The following is a 13,311-nucleotide window of genomic DNA, read 5'->3' as shown; positions in this document are numbered from 1 at the left end:
CTGGTTTATTCCTGGTTTAGTCGTGGTTTAGTCCTGGTTTAGTCCTGGTTTAGCCCTTGTTTAGTCCTGGTTTAGCCCTTGTTTAACCCTGGTTTAGCCCTGGTTTAGCCCTGGTTTAGTCCTGGTTTAGCCCTGGTTTAGTCCTGGTTTAGCCCTGGTTTAACCCTGGTTTAGCCCTGGTTTAGCCCTGGTTTAGTCCTGGTTTAGCCCTGGTTTAGTCCTGGTTTAGCCCTGGTTTAGCCCATGTTTAACCCTGGTTTAGCCCTTGTTTAACCCTGGTTTAGCCCTGGTTTAGTCCTGGTTTAGCCCTTGTTTAGTCCTGGTTTAGCCCTTGTTTAACCCTGGTTTAGCCCTGGTTTAGTCCTGGTTTAGCCCTGGTTTAGTCCCGGTTTAGCCCTTGTTTAACCCTGGTTTAGCCCTTGTTTAGTCCTGGTTTAGCCCTTGTTTAACCCTGGTTTAGCCCTTGTTTAGTCCTGGTTTAGCCCTTGTTTAACCCTGGTTTTGCCCTGGTTTAGTCCCGGTTTAGCCCTTGTTTAACCCTGGTTTAGCCCTTGTTTAGTCCTGGTTTAGCCCTTGTTTAACCCTGGTTTAGCCCTTGTTTAGTCCTGGTTTAGCCCTTGTTTAACCCTGGTTTAGCCCTGGTTTAGTCCTGGTTTAGCCCTTGTTTAACCCTGGTTTAGCCCTTGTTTAACCCTGGTTTAGCCCTTGTTTAGTCCTGGTTTAGCCCTTGTTTAACCCTGGTTTAGCCCTGGTTTAGTCCTGGTTTAGCCCTTGTTTAACCCTGGTTTAGCCCTTGTTTAGTCCTGGTTTAGCCCTTGTTTACTCCTGGTTTAGCCCTGGTTTACTCCTGGTTTACTCCTGGTTTAGCCCTGGTTTACTCCTGGTTTAGTCCTGGTTTAGCCCTTGTTTAACCCTGGTTTAGCCCTTGTTTAGTCCTGGTTTCGTCCTGGTTTAGCCCCGGTGTAGTCCTGGTTTACTCCTGGTTTATCCCTGGTTTACTCCTGGTTTAGCCCTTGTTTACTCCTGGCTTACTCCTGGTTTAGTCTCGGTTGAGTCAGTCCTTATTTGGTCGTGTGGGAGGAGTCAAGGGCGTGGCCAGTTTCACAGTGAGTTTCGCTCCCACAGTTTTCTGTCATTCAACAACTTTTACAACAGACAGACACGACACGACCTGCTCCTGCTCAGACAGGGACCAAACACGGACTAGGACGAGGCAAAACCCAGCCTAAACCAGGGCTAAACCCGGACTAAACCAGGACTAAACCCGGACTAAACCCGGAACAAACCAGGACTAAACCCGGACTGCAGCAGTGTTGGGTTTGGAGCCGTGGGAGGATCGATGTGAACCAGGACAGCCTGAGTTTCAGTAAGTCCACTTTTATTCTCCAAACTCTTTCAGGACAAGAACCAGGTCTGAGCCGGGACAACCGTGGGACTAAACCTGGACTAGAGTCGGTCTAAACCAGGTCTGAACACGTCCCACATTCCTCAGCGTGATCAGACAAAGTGGAGCCGTGATTCATAAACAACACACTTTCAGTTCCTCAAAACAGACAAAGATTCAGTTCATCTATTCATTCATGTGGCCACACTTTATTCTACCTTTAACTGGATGTAAATATTAAAACTGTGTCACAATAATATCATTTAAGCTCTTAACTCTCGCCTGAACCGAGAGGATCTTTTTCCTCACGTCAGATTTTTTTTCCATCATTTTTTTTGTTGGGTATTCAACTCAGTTTTGTAACTTTTTTGTCATTTTTTTGTCATTTTTTGCCACATTTTTGCCACATTTTTGGTCATTTTTTCGTCCATTTTTTTATCACATTTTTGTCAATTTTTTTGTCATTTTTTTGTCATTTTTTGTAATTTTTTTGTCAAATTTTTGTCACATTTTTATAATTTTTTTGTCACATTTTGCCACATTTTTTGTCATTTTTTCATCCATTTTTTCATCACATTTTGTCACATTTTTTGTCATTTTTTGTCATATTTTTGCCATTTTTTGTCACATTTTTATCACATTTTGATCATTTTTTCGTCCATTTTTTGTCAATTTCTTGTGACATTTTTGCCACTTTTTCATAACTTTTTCGTCACTTTTTTGTCAATGTTTTCCCACTTTTTTGTCACATTTCCATCATTGTTTTCGTCTCAGTTTTGTTGCTATTTTCACAGCTTTTTTCCAGAAGCTTTTGGATTGGGGTAAAGCCAAACTGGAGAAAATGTGCTCGGTTCAGGTGGGAGTTAAGGGGTTAAAGAAATACTGAGGCAGGAAATAATAATAATACTGTATCGAAGACCTTATTATGCCACAGAAACAAACCCTAAAGCTTAATAATGACTGTAAAGCTTTATTTGAAAAGAACTAAAATCATAAAATACAACCACATTTTCTCCTGCTCGGCTTTACCCAAATCTATTAGCTAGTGCATGTCTATGGTATCAGTTAGCCTGCATTAAAAACAGTGTGACCCGCTCCACAGAGCACCTGAGGCAAATCACTTATAACACCAGACTAACCATATAAATGTCTGTGTCCATAGAATCATGTTTGGAATATAACTGACCTGCATCACATGAATGATCGCATTTTGAGGGACTATTTTCTAGCAGATCACTCCGCCGCTGCGTAGCTTATACAACCACGAAGCTGATGCTGCTCAAATATAAGGTGTTTTAACCCCTTAACTCCCACCTGAACTGAGCACATTTTCTCCAGTTTGGCTTTACCCCAATCCAAAAGCTTCTGGAAAAAAAGTGAGAAAACTTAGACAAAAAACTGACAAAAATTTGACAAAAAATGATGAAAAAGTGGCAGAAATGTCACAAAAAATGTCACAAAAAATGACAAAAAATGACAGAAAGTGACAAAAATGTGACAAAAATGTGACAAAAATTGACCAAAAAAATGATGAAAAAGTGGCAAAAATGTCACAAAAAATGGACAAAATAATTTACTAAAAATTATGAAAAAATGATGAACATGTGACAAAAAATTTACTAATTTAAAAAAATGTCACAAAAAATGTCACAAAAAATGACAAAAAATGACAAAAAAATGACAAAAAAATGACAGAAAATGACAAAAATGTGACAAAAAATTGACAAAAAAATTGACAAAATAATTTACTAAAAATTATGAAAAAATGATGAACATGTGACAAATAATTTACTAATTTACAAAAATGTCACAAAAAATGTCACAAAAAATGTCACAAAAAATGTCACAAAAAATGTTACAAAAATGTCACAAAAAATTGACAAAAAAATTGACAAAAAATGACAGAAAGTGACAAAAAAATGTCACAAAAAATGGACAAAATAATTTACAAAAAATGATGAAAAAATGATGAACATGTGACAAAAAATTTACTATTTGACAATAATTACAAAAAAGTTACAAAAATATGTTGAAAACCCAAAAATGATGGGAAAAAAAATCTGATGACGTGAGGAAAAAGATCAATTTAGATGAGTTTTGTACCATAGAAATGCGCTAGCCTTGCATTAGCCTAGCGCTACAAAACTCTTCAAATATAAGAACTGCATGAATTACAGAAAAAACATCTCCAGAAATCAGCAACACTCTGGATAAAGAGGAAATGAGGCCCTTTGTCAAAAATCCTGAAATATCCCTTTAATATAGAAGCTGCAGTTACTTATTTTTAATCACCTTGACACTATCAGAAGATGTAGCAATTTTTGGAACCTTTTTCAATCTTAATTGGACGTCATACTCAAACCATGAAAGGAATATTATTGCCTTCTCTACTTTAATTGCTAGAAGGCGAATACTATTAGAGTGTAAATCAACGAACACCCCTGAAGCCTCGCATTGGTACAGGGACCTCTTTCTCGACCTGGAAAAGATTAAATATGATTTAAGAGGCCGACCTTCACAATTTGATGCCACATGGGGCGCCGTGATTAACTACACAAAAGCCTTGAAAACGTTGTAATTGTGTCGACTGGTGATGGTGTCGGGATAATGAGATATTCCATTTTAATCAAGGACAAATTGTAGGTGAAGGTTTTTGTTGTTTTGTTTTTTTCTCTCGCTCACCGAACATAATAAGACTTGAATAACATCAGCATCTGTGTAACCTGTCATACTAAAAGTAAGTAAAAAAAAGAAATTCCAGACATTTATAAATCCAGTTGTTTTTTTAATATGATTATTTATTCATTTCTCTCTGTTTTTGTGGAGTTTGTGGATCTATGTCTGATGAGGACTTTAATGATGTGGCGATGTGATGCTATGATCACGTCATATTGCGATACAATGCTGTATCTTTTTCTTTTTTTTCCTTTTTTATTATCATTATTATTATATTTTTCATGTCTTTTAATTTTTCTTTTTTTATTATTATTATTATTATTATTTTCATGTCTTTTAATTTTTCTTTTTTTATTATTATTATTATTATTATTTTTTTCATGTCTTTTAATTTTTCTTTTTTTATTATTATTATTATTATTATTTTTTTCATGTCTTTTAATTTTTCTTTTTTTATTATTATTATTATTTTTTTTTCATGTCTTTTAATTTTTCTTTTTATTATTATTATTTTTTTTTCATGTCTTTTAATTTTTTTTAATTATTATTATATATTTTTTTTCATGTCTTTTAATTTTTCTTTTTATTATTATTATTTTTTTTTTTTTTTTTCATGTCTTTTAATTTTTCTTTTTTTATTATTATTATTATTATTTTTTTTCATGTCTTTTTATTTTTTTTAATTATTATTATTATTTTTTTTCATGTCTTTTTATTTTTTTTAATTATTATTATTATTTTTTTTCATGTCTTTTAATTTTTCTTTTTTATTATTATTATTTTTTTCGTCTCTTTTAATTTTTCTTTTTTATTATTATTATTTTTTTTCATGTCTTAATTTTTCTTTTTTATTATTATTATTGTTATTTTTTCATGTCTTTTAAATTTTTCTTCTTTTTTTTTTCCGGGGGGGTTAATGTTTTTTGTTTTGTTTTGTTGGGGGAGGAGGGAAAAAAAAAAATCAAAGACCTTTGTTGTAGCTTGTTGTTCTGACTTGTCAATAAAAATAAAGTTACACATAAGCCGTTACGCATAAGACCTGAGGTGGCAGTAGTGAGCACAAAATGACTAACTTGCATCTAGTCCCTTTAAACGTCTGCGATCAGGACTTTAGGTGAAGAAAGTAAGTTCCTGCTGTAATCCCAGCGGCTCCTGCGGGAGGTGGAGGAGTTTGTTTCCAGATAAACTCACGTCTGTAAAACACTAAGTCAATATTGGTTTTTCTGAGTCACAGACGAGTTTCTGTGAAGGACGTGTTTCAAACCAAATGTAATAAAACATTATCGTGGTTTGTAAACTGTCAGCGTGATAAAGGCAGAAACTGTGGGACTGAAACAAATGAAACATCAAAGGAAGCAGGAGGTGTTTAAAGGTAACGAGGGAAGTTTTAACAATGTGAAATCTTGACTCTTGCGTCATGTGGTTCATCAGAGGTGGGCAATAAATCGTCTACAAGAAAACATTCTTTATTCTTTATTTAAGGATCCCCATTAGTCTTTACCAACGCAAAGACTCCTCTTCCTGGGGTCCGTTCTCATTCAAAAGACCTTATACAGTCAAAGGGTAATTTATACAACACACATCGACAATACAGAGTTCCTCATTCAATTCAATAATTGAGGTATTAAAAAAACAAAACAAGGTGTATTACAGTACTCAAAGCAACATTAAGTCAGGTTATTTATTTGTATTTGACTGATTACATATTTCTTTAGATTTATTTTAAAAGAAAGATGATTTTTTTGTCTCTTAATTTCCTGAGGCAGCATATTCCAGTGTGACATGGCTCGGTATATAAATGTATTTTTTAGTGCATTAGATTTTGGCTGAGGCAAAGTAAAATTAGTATTAGAGGCTTGTCTTCTGTTACAAGTGGGCTGCAGTTTGGAGAACAGGGTAAAGGGTTTGTGTAAGGTCCAGATTTTATGCAAAGACAACACAGAGCTACAGTCCAATCTGTCCTTGACTTTCATCCATGACAGTTTTTGATGCATAGCAATAGTATTTGTTCGAAAAGGACAACCCAGGGCAAGTCTAGCAGCCCGATTCTGAGCTGTCTGGGGTCTGTCGAGGTGTTTTTTTGCAGCACTGGACCACACAGCCGGACAATGGTCCAATTGACATAAAACTAAAGACTGTGATACGAGTTTTCTTGTTTCTAATGACATAAAAGGGGCACTGCTTCTTATTAACGAGATGTTCCTACTCATTTTAGTCACAATGTTATTTATATGTGTCGTCCATGACAGAGTTTGATCTAAAGTTACTCCCAACAGTTTAATCTCTGTCACCTGTTCTAATGATCTGCTATTAAGGGAGAGTTTTAACTTTGGAGTTTCTCTCATTGCGTGTTGTGAACCTAAAATCATACACTTTGTTTTTAATACATTCAATTTGAACCTGTTCTCGCTCACCCATTCATAAGTAAATATCGAGTTTATCTCCAGTGTCAAGAAATGTGGAACGCATGAGGGGAAAATGGGGGGAAAAATAGGCGAAAAAAAAGAAAACATTGCAAAGTACGGAGGAAATAATGAGGATGAAATTGACATGAATAAAAAGGTAAAATATGTGGTAAAAATTTATTTTCCCTGTCATTTTTTTTTTGCACTAGATGGCGCTAATACGCCGTCATAATAATGCTCAGCTTCTAGTGATGTTTTTCCCTTCTGCTGGACACATTGCTGTTTTAAAACATTCATTTGGATCCAATTTTAATTTAGTTTATTTATTTAAAAGGGACCATGTACAATTATTGCATAAATGTTGCCAATTGATGCATTGTACCAGAGTTAACCTGAGGCTCATTTACATCTGCAGCCCCTGGAAGGAAACCCAAAACAATAAACAAGACGAGAACCACAAGACTTTATTTGTGTGATCAAATGTTTATAAAACGTGAGAGAACAAAATGTTGGCCGTGCTGTATCTGTTATAAATGATGCCCTGGTCTAATGTCTGACCCGTGTGTTTATATCTGATGCCCTGGTCTAATGTCTGACCTGTGTGTTTATATCTGATGCCCTGGTCTAATGTCTGACCTGTGTGTTTATATCTGATGCCCTGGTCTAATGTCTGACCTTTGTGTTTATATCAGATGCCCTGGTCTAATGTCTGACCCGTGTGTTTATATCTGATGCCCTGGTCTAATGTCTGACCTGTGTGTTTATATCTGATGCCCTGGTCTAATGTCTAACCTGTGTATTTATATCTGATGCCCTGGTCTAATGTCTGACCTGTGTGTTTACATCTGATGCCCTGGTCTAATGTCTGACCTGTGTGTTTATATCTGATGCCCTGGTCTAATGTCTGACCTGTGTGTTTATATCTGATGCCCTGGTCTAATGTCTGACCTGTGTTTATATCTGATGCCCTGGTCTAATGTCTGACCTGTGTGTTTATATCTGATGCCCTGGTCTAATGTCTGACCTGTGTTTATATCTGATGCCCTGGTCTAATGTCTGACCTGTGTGTTTACATCTGATGCCCTGGTCTAATGTCTGACCTGTGTTTATATCTGATGCCCTGGTCTAATGTCTGACCCGTGTGTTTATATCTGATGCCCTGGTCTAATGTCTGACCCGTGTGTTTATATCTGATGCCCTGGTCTAATGTCTGACCCCTGTGTTTACATCTGATGCCCTGGTCTAATGTCTGACCCGTGTTTATATCTGATGCCCTGGTCTAATGTCTGACCCGTGTGTTTATATCTGATGCTCTGGTCTAATGTCTGACCCGTGTGTTTATATCTGATGCCCTGGTCTAATGTCTGACCTGTGTGTTTATATCTGACGCCCTGGTCTAATGTCTGACCCCTGTGTTTACATCTGATGCCCTGGTCTAATGTCTGACCCGTGTGTTTATATCTGATGCCCTGGTCTAATGTCTGACCCGTGTGTTTATATCTGATGCTCTGGTCTAATGTCTGACCCGTGTGTTTATATCTGATGCTCTGGTCTAATGTCTGACCCGTGTGTTTATATCTGACGCCCTGGTCTAATGTCTGACCTGTGTGTTTATATCTGACGCCCTGGTCTAATGTCTGACCTGTGTGTTTATATCTGATGCCCTGGTCTAATGTCTGATCTGTGTTTATATCTGATGCTCTGGTCTAATGTCTGACCTGTGTTTATATCTGATGCTCTGGTCTAATGTCTGACCTGTGTTTATATCTGATGCCCTGGTCTAATGTCTGACCTGTGTGTTTATATCTGATGCCCTGGTCTAATGTCTGACCTGTGTTTATATCTGATGCTCTGGTCTAATGTCTGACCTGTGTTTATATCAGATGCCCTGGTCTAATGTCTGACCTGTGTGTTTATATCTGACGCCCTGGTCTAATGTCTGACCTGTGTGTTTATATCTGATGCTCTGGTCTAATGTCTGACCTGTGTTTATATCTGATGCCCTGGTCTAATGTCTGACCTGTGTGTTTATATCTGATGCCCTGGTCTAATGTCTGACCTGTGTTTATATCTGATGCCCTGGTCTAATGTCTGACCTGTGTGTTTATATCTGATGCCCTGGTCTAATGTCTGACCTGTGTGTTTATATCTGATGCCCTGGTCTAATGTCTGACCTGTGTTTATATCTGATGCCCTGGTCTAATGTCTGACCTGTGTGTTTATATCTGATGCCCTGGTCTAATGTCTGACCTGTGTGTTTATATCTGATGCCCTGGTCTAATGTCTGACCTGTGTGTTTATATCAGATGCCCTGGTCTAATGTCTGACCTGTGTTTATATCTGATGCCCTGGTCTAATGTCTGACCTGTGTGTTTATATCTGATGCCCTGGTCTAATGTCTGACCTGTGTTTATATCTGATGCCCTGGTCTAATGTCTGACCTGTGTTTATATCAGATGCCCTGGTCTAATGTCTGACCTGTGTGTTTATATCTGATGCCCTGGTCTAATGTCTGACCTGTGTTTATATCTGATGCCCTGGTCTAATGTCTGACCTGTGTGTTTATATCTGATGCCCTGGTCTAATGTCTGACCTGTGTGTTTATATCAGATGCCCTGGTCTAATGTCTGACCCGTGTGTTTATATCAGATGCCCTGGTCTAATGTCTGACCTGTGTTTTTATCTGATGTCCTGGTCTAATGTCTTACCTGTGTGTTTATATCAGATGCCCTGGTCTAATGTCTGACCTGTGTGTTTATATCAGATGCCCTGGTCTAATGTCTGACCTGTGTTTATATCTGATGCCCTGGTCTAATGTCTGACCTGTGTTTACATCAGATGCCCTGGTCTAATGTCTGACCTGTGTGTTTATATCTGATGCCCTGGTCTAATGTCTGACCTGTGTGTTTATATCTGATGCCCTGGTCTAATGTCTGACCTGTGTTTATATCTGATGCCCTGGTCTAATGTCTGACCTGTGTGTTTATATCTGATGCCCTGGTCTAATGTCTGACCCGTGTGTTTATATCTGATGCCCTGGTCTAATGTCTGACCTGTGTGTTTATATCTGATGCCCTGGTCTAATGTCTGACCTGTGTGTTTATATCTGATGCCCTGGTCTAATGTCTGACCTGTGTGTTTATATCAGATGCCCTGGTCTAATGTCTGACCTGTGTGTTTATATCTGATGCCCTGGTCTAATGTCTGACCTGTGTGTTTATATCAGATGCCCTGGTCTAATGTCTGACCTGTGTGTTTATATCTGATGCCCTGGTCTAATGTCTGACCTGTGTTTATATCTGATGCCCTGGTCTAATGTCTGACCTGTGTTTATATCTGATGCCCTGGTCTAATGTCTGACCTGTTTATATCTGATGCCCTGGTCTAATGTCTGACCTGTGTTTATATCTGATGCCCTGGTCTAATGTGTGACCCGTGTGTTTATATCTGATGCCCTGGTCTAATGTCTGACCCGTGTGTTTATATCTGATGCCCTGGTCTAATGTCTGACCCGTGTTTATATCTGATGCCCTGGTCTAATGTCTGACCTGTGTGTTTATATCTGATGCCCTGGTCTAATGTCTGACCTGTGTTTATATCTGATGCCCTGGTCTAATGTCTGACCCGTGTGTTTATATCTGATGCCCTGGTCTAATGTCTGACCTGTGTGTTTATATCAGATGCCCTGGTCTAATGTCTGACCTGTGTTTATATCTGATGCCTGGTCTAATGTCTGACCTGTGTGTTTACATCAGATGCCCTGGTCTAATGTCTGACCTGTGTTTACATCAGATGCCCTGGTCTAATGTCTGACCTGTGTTTACATCAGATGCCCTGGTCTAATGTCTGACCTGTGTTTATATCAGATGCCCTGGTCTAATGTGTGACCTGTGTGTTTACATCAGATGCCCTGGTCTAATGTCTGACTCGTGTGTTTACATCAGATGCCCTGGTCTAATGTCTGACTCGTGTGTTTACATCAGATGCCCTGGTCTAATGTCTGACCTGTGTGTTTACATCAGATGCCCTTGTCGCCCGTGGAGATGGAGGAGGACGAGTTCATTAAATCGGGCTCCGGTCACGAGTCCAAAGACCCCGAGGACCTCCAGCCGCGGTGCAGCAGGTTCCGCGCTTTATGGCAGTCCACGGCTCACTGTTGCCGTGACAACCACTACAGGCGGCTGAGCATCTTCAGCATCGTGTGCGGACTGTCCTGCATCGGAGCCATCGCCCTCAAGTACTCGGTGAAGGTCAGTCAAGTCCATCACTCACAACAGATGCAGCTGGGCCTCGAGTCTGGTCTGTAAATCATTATTTTATTCACTCTTTTCAAACGTTTTCTGGTGGAATATAAACAAACAATGGATGGATGGGTTCCCTGCCTGGGGCTGCAGATGTAAATTAGCCTCAGGTTAATGGAATAGTTCAGTTTTTCCACACTGATCTGTTCTTACCTGAGCTCAGACGAGTTGATCCGTACCTGTATGGTTTTTGTGCCCGTGGAAGAGCTTGGTCGCTTCCAACTTCACCCCCGTTTGGAGCCATTGGAATACATTGGGAGAGGCCAAATGCTAACAACATCCTTTGTCGTTTTGCGTGACTGAGCGCACACACAAAGCCCAGACAGGTACACATGAGCTCGTTAAAGCTCAGGTAAAAACATATCTCAGTTTGGAAATACAGTGGCCTGTTCCTTTAACTCTGGTACGATGCATCAAATGGCAACATTTATGTTATATTTCTACATGGTCCCTTTTTAAATAAATAGACTAATGAATGTTTTAAACCAGTGTCCAGCAGAAGCAAAAAAAACAGCACTTAAAGCTGTGAGCATTATTACGATGGTGTATTAGGGACATCTAGTGACAAAAAAAAAAATATATATATATATATATATATTTTTTTTTTTTTAAATAGCAAATTTGCTGGAAAAAAAAGAAAGTGTTGGCCTCTGTACACTTTGCTTAGAGGGGTTATTCCATAAAATATCTAGCCTTGCTTCGTGCCCCTGTAGGGTCTCCCAGGGCAAGCAGGTCCTGGGTGACGGGTCAGACACAGAGCGGTTCAGAAGCTCCTCATGAGAGACCAACAGGCCCGGTCAATAATGAGGCCGTCCTTCTGTGGACCCAACACCTGCAGGAGGCGCTATAGGGGCTGGTGCAGCTCCAACATCTGCTCCCACGACCCGGAAGCGGAAAAGTGGAAGAAAATGGATGGATGGGACATGAGCATTATCATAAACATGAAATGCTTTATACCAGGCTGTAGCTAGAGCTCATTTCCATCTGCTCGCCCTACAGTAGAAATAAGAAATGTGTCAGAGTTTATCATCATTTATGTTTTAACCCTTTAACTCCCTAGCGACAAAAATGAGACGAAAACGAGGATGAAAATGTGAAAAATGTGATAAAAATAAATTTAAAAATGTGATAAAAAAAATTACAAAAATGTGATTTTTTTTTATTTTAAATGTGATAAAAATAAATAAAAAAATGTGATAAAAAAAATGACCAAAAAGTGATAAAAAATTACAAAAATGTGATTACAATTTTTTACAAAAATGTGATAAAAGAAATTACAAAAATGTGATTAAAAATTGACCAAAAAATGTTTTTGACAAAAATGTGAGGAAAAAGTCCTTTAAAAAGTGACTGTTTAAATGTGTTTTGTAGCTTTAAAGTGAGGTGTTACTCTGACCTATAGACCAGTGGTTCTCAACCTTTTGGAGCCGCAACCCCCATTATAACAGGTAAAGGGGTTCGTGACCCCCTCGCCTGGGTCACACCGTGAACATTAGCCTACATAATTCTTAAAAAACAAAGAAAAAAAAACAAATGGCTGAAATAAAATGTATCAAACTACGATCAAATAATGGCACTCTGGTAAAATTGCAAACACATGCTACTATATTACATTTGATAATTTGCTAATGAAATTATGTATATTTTAACTAAATGATCTGGCGGCCCCCCAAATTTGTCTCGCGACCCCCATGGAGGTCCCGACCCCCAGGTTGAGAACCACTGCTATAGACTGTAACCTCCAGTCAAGAAGTTTTTAGATTTGGGTAAAGCCGACCTGGAGAAAATGGTAAAGGGGTTAACTCAGCACTTTTACAGCAGTGGTGGAGTCTTTAGTGATATTGTTATTTGTGGCCGTCTGTTTCTGCGCCTCAAAGGCAAACTCTTGCTCTTTTGTTTTTCAGGCCAAAGAGACTCACCGTCACGACCCGGTGCGAGCGGCCGCGCTGGCCCAGAAGGCCCGTCGGTACAGCATCATCTCCATAGTAACGCTGTTCTCCGTGCTGGCGGCCGCGCCCGTGCTCATGGCGCTGGTGTCGTACCTCGCCACGTTAAAAGACTGACGGCGAGATCTGTGAACGCACTTCCTGGTTTGGAATCGACCACGACGACGACGACGAGCACTTAAGCAGCGCGGCAGAGCGGTTAGCCCCGCCTCGGCCCCAGGTTCGAGTCCCGGACTGAAACAGGACTGAACCGGGACGATCACGCGGAGCTTCTCTGAGCGGAGTTTGGACGTTCTCCCCCTCCAACCTAAAACATGTACAATATCCTCCGGCTCGTCCGCTTGTGCCGACAGGTTTAACCCAGAGACTCTGAAGGTCGAGCGCAGAGGAAACACGATGTAAATAAATTAAATGTTCTCAAAGAAAACTCTGGATCAGACTTGTTTTTCAGCAGTATTTAAAATGGAAACATCCTTTATTATTCTGCTTTAAGGGTGTGCACTATGTTCCCCGGGTTCTAAGTTCCCTGGGTTCTATTTTCCCCGGCTGCAAATTTGTTTTCCGTAGGTGAGTTGGTGCATCAATCAATCACAAGTCAT

At 39.2% G+C, this 13,311-nt stretch overlaps 1 protein-coding gene across 1 annotated transcript; it reads left to right on the top strand.

The window, feature by feature from the left end:
• The first annotated feature begins 1,155 nt into the window (after nt 1–1,155).
• On the top strand, nt 1,156–12,866 carry LOC306969517 (uncharacterized protein). The gene is made up of 3 exons (XM_079565154.1): nt 1,156–1,366; nt 10,488–10,715; nt 12,671–12,866. The coding sequence occupies exons 2-3, from the start codon at nt 10,488–10,490 to the stop codon at nt 12,827–12,829; spliced, it is 387 nt and encodes a 128-aa protein (XP_079421280.1). The 5' UTR covers nt 1,156–1,366; the 3' UTR covers nt 12,830–12,866.
• The last annotated feature ends 445 nt before the right edge of the window (nt 12,867–13,311 follow it).

Source organism: Gobius niger, assembly GCF_951799975.1.
Source record: "Gobius niger genome assembly, chromosome: 10".
NCBI classification, from domain to species: Eukaryota; Metazoa; Chordata; class Actinopteri; order Gobiiformes; family Gobiidae; genus Gobius; species Gobius niger.
The sequence above is the reverse complement of the archived record's forward strand: the minus strand, read 5'-3'. Positions and strand labels throughout refer to the sequence as shown.

What these genes read in the sequence shown, in the direction of transcription:
- LOC306969517 (XM_079565154.1), top strand. Translation starts at nt 10,488, where the DNA reads ATGCCCTTGTCGCCCGTGGAGATGGAGGAGGACGAGTTCATTAAATCG. An exon ending in CCCTCAAGTACTCGGTGAAG is followed by an intron (nt 10,716 to 12,670) that starts GTCAGTCAAGTC and finishes TTTGTTTTTCAG; the next exon opens with GCCAAAGAGACTCACCGTCA.